Source organism: Barbatula barbatula, assembly GCF_947034865.1.
Source record: "Barbatula barbatula genome assembly, chromosome: 8".
Lineage (NCBI taxonomy): Eukaryota > Metazoa > Chordata > Actinopteri > Cypriniformes > Nemacheilidae > Barbatula > Barbatula barbatula.
The window spans coordinates 12,034,788-12,043,563 of NC_136771.1; the positions used below are offsets into that span (position 1 = coordinate 12,034,788).

General features: G+C 41.6%; 1 protein-coding gene across 1 annotated transcript in view; it reads right to left on the reverse strand.

Moving 5' to 3' along the window:
- Nucleotides 1-8,564, reverse strand: part of hhip (hedgehog interacting protein) — a 33,877-nt gene extending 25,313 nt beyond the window's left edge. Inside the window, exons 1-4 of the mRNA XM_079463407.1 lie at nt 8,378-8,564; nt 7,308-8,081; nt 4,728-4,902; nt 1,185-1,326 (exon numbers count right to left, since the gene is read on the reverse strand). Of these exons, the coding sequence (XP_079319533.1) occupies nt 1,185-1,326; nt 4,728-4,902; nt 7,308-7,577 (587 nt within the window). The 5' untranslated portion in view covers nt 7,578-8,081; nt 8,378-8,564. The remainder of the gene's footprint in view (nt 1-1,184; nt 1,327-4,727; nt 4,903-7,307; nt 8,082-8,377) is intronic.
- Between the last annotated feature and the right edge of the window lie 212 nt (nt 8,565-8,776).

Consider the following 8,776-nt stretch of genomic DNA (forward strand, 5'->3'; position numbering starts at 1 on the left):
TAGGAGTAGACTGAAACAAATGGCACACTGGAAGTTAATTTAACATAGTTAGATGTTGGGAGCTCTCAAGCTGTGAAACAAGTGCTCCATTAACCACAATTCACTATGCCTTAAATCACACACATTAGTGCGGGTGCTACGGTTAACAAGCAGACTTTTAACAAGCAGAGGTATTTTCCATAGTTCTAATATGGGTACACAGTGACCAAATGTGGGTCTGATATATTTTGCCTTAGCTGTATAATAACGCCAGTCTTACGTGCTAACTTTCCTCGATCAGCTGCTTTACAGGACCTTCGCACTGGGAGGTCTGATTAAGAATTATGTTCATGATGTTCATTTGTAACAACTGCGAGCCCAGGGCTCTTTCAAAACACACAGTGAATTCATCATTATTTACCTCGGAAGGTCAAACAAAAGTGAGGCATTTATCATTGTTAACACTCAAGTGAGGTCAGTGAGGAGATGAAGGGCACACTTCACTGAAGGGTGTCGTGGATTCAGATCGCTTAAATAAATGAAGTGAGACTATGAATGACACGTGTCATATGTGCTGGTATTATATTTCACTCTGCGTCCTTATTTGTTTCGCCGAATGTATAATGAATATGTGCTGCATTTTCTAACACAGTTTTGAGTTTCCCAACATGAGGTTAGTCAGCTTTGAGCCAAATTCTATCACAACAATCCCCAAATGACATCCCTCACTTTGTTCCATCACGAATGGTCAAAGCCCTCTGGCTGTTGCCAGCAGATCAGAGCTGATGCGGTATAAGCACTTTCATTGTGTTCTTAAAGCTGACTAAACTTGCTCTGGACACAAAGCTTCGGCTTGGAAAGAGGGCAGTGGACCAGTCAGCGAGCACATGCAGGAATGTTGTGACACAGAAGGTTAGTCAGGCGGATCTTGTCTGTAGTGACCTTGTTGAGATTGTCCTGATGACCTCAGCAGGTCAGACATACTAGGCATGACTGACAGAGAAATTTTGTCTGAGAAAGTTTGACTTAATATGTCTGATGATGAATGCAGTTACTGGTTCTGGTTTAACCAGAATTCCACAGAGGATTGTCAATTTAAATGAAAAGTTAAAAAGAAAATGTGTACTTATATGCATACACTGTTATAAGTATATGTAATGATTAATGAATATATAATGTGTGTGTAAAAACCAAATCATTTATACCTGTTTATTGCTTCTATTTTTTCATCTAACAGGTAGTTGGAATCTCTGCCCAGTTGCTTTCGGTGAAAATCTGGAAAGCACAGGCCTCCGTCCCTCCTTCCATAGTACTGGCAGAACTCATCCACGTCAGCTTGGAACAGTTCTGAAAAACACAGACAGACAGACAACTGGTCTCAGCCTGAGATAGACACCACACAGGGTCCACGGGATGATGTAATCACCTCCAAACCAACCGTATTCCCTGCTGTTAGAGCTGTACTCGAGTCAAGTATGTCCTCAGCCATCAGATGCTTTATTGTGTGGGCGTTTTGGTGGTGATTCCAGTACCAAACATAATTCTGATCGTGTCTATGGCGCATTCAGGAAGTACTGATGAGCAGATTTTGTCACAAGTGCATGTCACGTTAAGTCATTTAAGCTGATCTAGACCTACTGTATACCTATTTGTCACAGTTTACAAACCGAAGTTGGGCTTCATAAATTGTTTGTGGAAATATGGCTCTTAATATGGTTTGGCTGGTGACTTTAATCAAAATGAAAAGTGCAAACCGTATCGCCTTTGCTGTTAAAGGTCCAGTGTAGGAAATTTATCAGCATTTAGCGATGAGGTTGAGAATTTGCAACTCCACCCCTCCCCTTTAGAAGCATTACGGTGGCTGACACAGGACTAAGATGTCGTCATGTTTTCGCTTCTTTGCTGAAGGAGATAACGTATTTAAGACACATGCTCTGTAGAGAAGTTTGTCCGTTTAGGGCTACTGTAGAAACAAGGAGACAGGCGGTGTATGTAGATAGAAACAGCTCATTCTAAGGGAATACAAATGCTTCATTATGTAAGGTCTTTATTCACCGCTGAGGAAAAATTATATATATTATATAGCATTTCTGTCAATAGATACTCCAAAAATCTTTAAAAACTGTGGCAGTCTGTAACCATTCTTGGTTTCTAGGTACAGCCTTGGTTGTCATTAGAATGATGGAGGAGAAAACAGCACTCGGGTTGGTAGCCCCACCGTGACCTAAAAACAACAAAAACTGATATGGTTGCCCCTCAGCTAAACCCTCTTACAGGGAAGAGAAGAGCAAACACAGCAGTGATAAAAATACAAACACACTCCTTTCTTTCATCTTCAACGAGCCCCTATGCTGCCTGGGGAAGGAGGCTGCATGTGGGAGGGAGGTGGCTGCACCAACAACAGAGGTGATAGGATATCCCTAAACATCTAAACAAAACAGTGAAACAGTGAGATCAAACACATACACCACCTCCAATCCCACTGCCATGCCCCCCACACACTGGTTATCTTGGTCCTGCTGGTGTGAGATGTAAAGGGAGAAAATGGTAGCAGTATACTTTAAAAGGTCAAAATCTATATGCCCCCCCTTTGGTCTGTGGGGTCACAGGAAGTATTGTAGCATCTGTGCTGTTGTGGAGGTCTCATATAAACTGAATTCTCTAGGCTGCTTTCGGGGGCTTGTGCATCTCTGCACTATGTCTTTCAGCAACAGGCAGAGGTCCAATGCGAGTCTTGACCTTCACTTAGATTGCTAAAACATTGCAGAGGAAATTAGTGCTATGTTAAATTCTAATATTTTGCTCATTTTAAAAGTTAGCTAAGTATTTTTAAAGATAACCATCACATTTGACAGCTTAATGATAAAATACTTGAATGGGAAAACCAATGAATGGATCTTTCTCGAGGGATTGAAAGCAAATACTGTGAAGGTATGTTTTGCTTCAGTCTTCTTGCCCAGCTTTGCTGAAAACAAATCATGTATATGAGACTGATTTCTATGTACTTAGAGAACTGTCTAATTTTACCAATTTATAACTTCCCTAAACATGCGAAATCACTGTGTGGCCTCAAACAGTGTGTCAGTTCCTCCACAATACGTTTTAGTTTTATTGTACTGGCGTATGAAAAACAAGGGAGAGAGAGAAACTCCACATCCTCAGCGCTACAGTTATACTTCCATCTGGTTATCTTCCAAAGCAACCTGGGTGGCCACCCAAAGTACTTGACATCTTGATGCACTTCAGCAGTTTTACATATACACAACCTTTGTAGAAAAATAAATGTGTCATTCGTCACCACATATGCTGATTTGAGAGGGGGAGAGGGAGAGTCTTTTGGCCCCAGCTCCCGTTCTCTTGCTTTGAATGGGGCTTTACCACGATTTTTTCTTTCTCTACCAAGAGTAGCAGATTGCGCACCATGTATCATAGCGGAAGGCCTGTCGTAAATTGTATGTACTGTATACAGTGTCCAAATTGTTGGTCTATTTCAATTTCCGTGGGTGTGTATGTGCGTATGGCTTGCGTTTACTGGAGTCCATTCCCAGTTTGCATATCAGACCTCATCTAATCTGTTATGGCTGTGCTGATAGGAAGAAGGTTTGGTCTGGTCGCCAGCTTTTGCATACCATTCCAATCCGAAGGAATGCATCATGCAGTGAATGTTGCAACACTATCCTTACACCCAAGCCTAACTATTGGACATTAGCTCCTGATGTCATTCATGTTCTGTAGAAAATACAACCCTCGTGATGACTTTTCAGGTCTTTGGACTCCTCCCCACTACCATCTGTTTTCGCCTTTACGTTACGGAGGCCTCAATGTTAGTCTTTTCGTTAAACGAAAGCAACCACCAAGAAAAACAAACTGATTATTATTGCCTTGAACAGGCCTTGTTTTCCGCTGCGTCCTGTGAAGCGCATGTGTGTTCTGCCGCTGAGGTGTGAGTGTCAGTCACGTCTAGACCGAAGCCAGACCAATCACACACCCAGAGACATACACACACAATCACAAGGCAATTCTTGGCCGGCCGTCCTGGCGTAAAATAAGATTCTTGCCAAAGAAGCAAACGGAAGAAACGGGTCATAAAATAATTCATTTACATTTGTTTGGGGTATGATGTGTGTTTACATGTGAGCTTAACAATTATAATAGAGTTTGAAAAGCTAGCGGGCTTATTTCAGGATTTGGGAAATATTACGATACAACTGAATGGAAACTAAATTTGCCAGTTTGCTACGTAATGAACGAATAAAGTGATCCATTCTCGTTGATTTATTCACGATTGTCTCATGAAATTGCTTCAAGGTGGGATTTGTGCTTGAAATAATAAGGCATGTTTTTGAAGGTCTAATGAGTTACAACCATCGTGTTGCTTTTGCGTTCATTCATATTCAACAAGCCTGAAAAACTAACATGATTTAACCAAATGCAAATGTTTGCGGCAATCAAGACAAACATTTGTATTATTTAGAACGGCATGCATATCCAGTACCATTATTTTTTGCATGTGGGTGATCTGGGCAAAAAGAGAAAGAAAGAGCAACAACTGGTTTCTAAATAGAGTTCTTAAAGACTGAATAAATGAACCACTCTGTTTGTGATTTGCCCAGATCCACAACACATAATTCATTTGTAGTCTAGTCCTGTGGTCTATTGCTCAGTTGGACATAAGTCTAATTTAAAAACCCATCAAAAATGTTTCAGCAATGTCTCTAAGTTATGCATGATGTATCATGTTTTTTTACCTGGTACCTGTCCCCGACAGGTGTAGTAGAACTCTTGGCAGTAGTTGTGGCATAAACGGGGTAGGTCCTTTTCAAGTTTGGGTGAGTGGAAGAGCATCTGAGCATGTGGTGAACAATGGGCACACTTAATCTCCTCCAGCAGTCTAGAACACTCTGTGTTATTGGTCGAGAAGATCTGAGGACCAAAAGCAAGCGGCAAAAGTCAGAACTGTGGAAATAATTGCTAATCCAAATTTGCATGTTATGCTCCAAAGTTGTTCTTATTTAACGACTGTGTATATCCCCGAATTAAGCGATGTGGTTTAACATAAATTTGAAGAATGTCTTCTCTGTAATTGGAGGCCATTCGCTCTCTAAACATCTCTCTTAACAAACACCACACGTCCATGTGGACTTGATTTCTCTTGATTTGTTTATTTGGACTCACAAACAGCTAAGCCAAAATTGCACCTCGCATGGCAGCTGAACTCATACTGAAACGAACAGAGCGAAATGAGGATACTCGAAATGTTTCTTAAGTCACTAAACAAAAGTAAACAATAGATTAGGGCCGAGAAAATGAACAGGCTTATTTATGTAACAAATTAGCTGTAATAAAACAACAATGTAATCTGCTCCCTTCTCCAGACATGCGCCTGTGCCGCAGCAGTCTGGTAAACCTCCCTCTCTCTGTGTGAGGTCCATGTGTAAACACCAATTTACAGATAGACGTGCACATCATTCCCGTGCTGGTATCAACAAATTTGCAGTCTGTCCAAGTCAATTAGAACAGCACAGCCGGCAGACAGTGTCGACCGTCACCCCCACTTACTGCTCCACAGAAACCCTTCGTTCAGATATTTTGGATTCAAATGTTAACGTTGTAGCAACACCTCTCTCATTGAGCATGTCAATTTTCAGCTCCCTTCAATCTCAGTCCGGCAGTGGTCGGTGTATTACCCGTCTCTGTGAGTGGCAACTCTACTGCTTTAAATTGCCCATTGATTTAGTGAGCCATGGACTGGCACATGGTCCATGGAGAGAAGCATTTGTGTGCTCTCAACCATGCACTCTTCCCATATGTTGCTGGGATGGGCTCCAATGTTGCCATCATCCACACCAGCAACTAGAGGACCTTTGTTTTTTTTCATTTCCCCCCCAAGAAATGTCAAAAGTTGGTCAAAGCTGAAAATCAGACATCATAAGCAATACACAACTAGTGTTGAAACGTGCCAGTGAAAATAAAAGAAATACAGGTCTAAGCCCAACAGTACATTACTCAACAAAAATTTGGAAAGGTAGTTAGCAGATCCTTAGTATTTAATAGCGATTTGTGCCGCTTGTATGATAATGCACTATATACACAATGTCTTTTATCACTGAAATTGACTAAACAAACATTAACATATATAGGCTCACTTGAAAACAATAACTTGCCATTCAGTGTAGGCTGCCTATAACAACAAAGTGGACATTTGATAGAAGCCATGACTCACAAACGAATTATCAATGAAGTTAAAACATTTATATAATGATGAATGAATCATCCTCTAGATCATTCACACGGTCCACAGTTTAACCCCGCAATAAAACCACAAGTGTACTAACTTCACCGCAAAACCTGCAAGGTTCTATTAAACAGCTTAAGAGAAACAATTTTGACCCTCTGGGAATTGGTGTAAGTTTGCGAGGGGGTGGGGAGCACGACAAATACTCCCTCAAAGGCATTAACACTTGGACAGAGCCAACGACTGGGGGAGAATGATGTTCTCCAGCTTCACCCATTAGTGAAACTAACAAACACAATGGTGTTGTTGTTATTCTTTTGCCATAAGCAAAAAGACTCCGTGTGTGGGCAGTGTAGTGGGGAGGAGGAGATGTCGACTCTTTTTTGTTCCATTCAGCCTCGCTCTTTTTCCAAGACTCGAGCAAATTAAATGATGCAATATGGCTTTTTGTCACAAACCGAAGTGCTGTGCCACCCAGCCGCATGTGGCGATGTGCGGAGGTTGTTTACATGAGAAAGTTTTATCGGCATAGAATGTGTTCATTCATAAAACTACCGAGATGTTGAAATCTGGGATCTGCATGCGCCAGTATAAAAGATGATTTTGCGTGCGTGATATGTTCCCCATCTGTTCTGTGTAAATCATCTCCATCACCACCCAAACAGCATGCTGTCACTGAAAAATCAACTTAAATAAAAAGTTGGTAAAATGTCAACACTCTTCTAGATGTACAAATCATGTACTGTAGGCTACAGGGTGATTCAAAGAGCGAGTTCGATATCGGAAACAATCCCTCAACAGAGTATAACCCGTTTAACGGAAATGCACGCGCCTCGTGCTGTAGTTCGCGACACGGGTCGCGAGTGTTGAGAAGAGTAGGTCACGATAGAAACACTTTAACTCGCTCCTGTGTGCATTTCCCTTGCCCATATGTATCCGTGTGTTTATCATCTGACGTTCGTGTGATTTCCTTTCTACTATAAAGCTGTAATACTTTGCTATAACAGAGCGCAACACTCATTGCAAGTACAAAGCAGGCTATGCATTAGAGAAAGAGCATTGATTTTGCTAATTCGAAATTGCAGGAACATACCCGAGCATCTCTCCGATGGAGTATCTGATACGGAGCTCTCCTGGACGGACAGCAAGACACACGAGGATAGAGCCTGTGACAAACCTCTCCTCCGCCGCTTCCCTCCAGTGACAGTTTTCGCTCCTTCTTCTTCAGGCGTTTCGGCAGACTTCCATCGTAACATCTCCTCCTCCTTGGACTTAATTCTCCATTCTCGCCGATCTTCGCATCACCGCATTCCCAAAAATTGGCCGCGATGGCCAACAAGAGCACACATTTCAAATGCCTCATTTTACAGGGATTAAGCGAAAGGCGGCCGCGCTTCTACGGGGCTGCTGCAACACAGTCCCCCAACGTCAAAAAAGTTAATTTAGATTGATTAAGCAATTCTTCACTGATAAAGTAGTCTGAATTAAATAATAGTGAAGATGTATTTAAACAAATCACAATAATAAATAAAGACAAGTGCTGGTTATGGTGTTATTACAGTGGAAAAAGCATCTTGTATATTAATGCGAATTTACAAAAGTAAGAAATGCTCAGGTTATATACAGAACGCGTAGTAAATTTCCTTGTTCAAAATGTTTAATCCCGTCGGTGCAACAGAAGTTGATGCGTGTGATCAAAAGTTGCACTAAGTTGTCTGTTGCATGCTCTTCAGTGCACTCACATGTTTCTCTTAGCTCTTTCCACCTTCTTTTTAACCAGCGCGCGAGAAGGGGAACGCGCACGATGACGTCCTTGCAGATGGGAACGCGCGTCGTGGTGTAAGGTAATTGACTACCTTCGGGTAGCCTACAAGTGATACAAGTGTTAAGGATCAATAGTACAGAAATGTAAAAATGTTCAGCAAGTGAAAATTTAATGCTGCAAGTATTAACAGCTGTGCTCTCCATGGATATGGATTTAGAGGCAGCAACTGTCAATGAATGAGCTAAATGCAACACATGTAATAATAGAAATATAATAAAGTAATTATTTCAGTATTTTCATTTGCTTGAATTAGTTGGAAAAAGCTGAGACGAACGGACAGTCTGTTGATTAGAACGTCCAAAGGTGTTATGTTAACAGAGAATGTCTGGCATGCTTACTCTTCAGAGGATTTCTGATAAGACTGAGCCAAATGCAGGACAAGTCCTCTTTTCTTCTCATCTATAGAGAGATCTACAGATTGAAAGTCCACAGGGGAATATCGTCTCTGAACAGACCTCGGTTGCATTAGTTGCATTACCGCACCTGTTCGTCCTTGGGGGTCTAGCAATGACCAGAACACAGTCTGATTATCAGCACAGATCAGCAGTTGTAGGAATCCACAGTGATTGAACTGTTGGTTAATTATGGGAATGGCCCTAAGCACTCAACAGCCTGTCACCATATCTAGCTGCCAGCATATTTGATCTAACTTCTCGCAGGATAAAAAGGCAAAGGACTCACACTGAGCAGGGTGCAGAGGCATACAAACTTTAAACTTTGGGTTAGGGTGAGGGAAG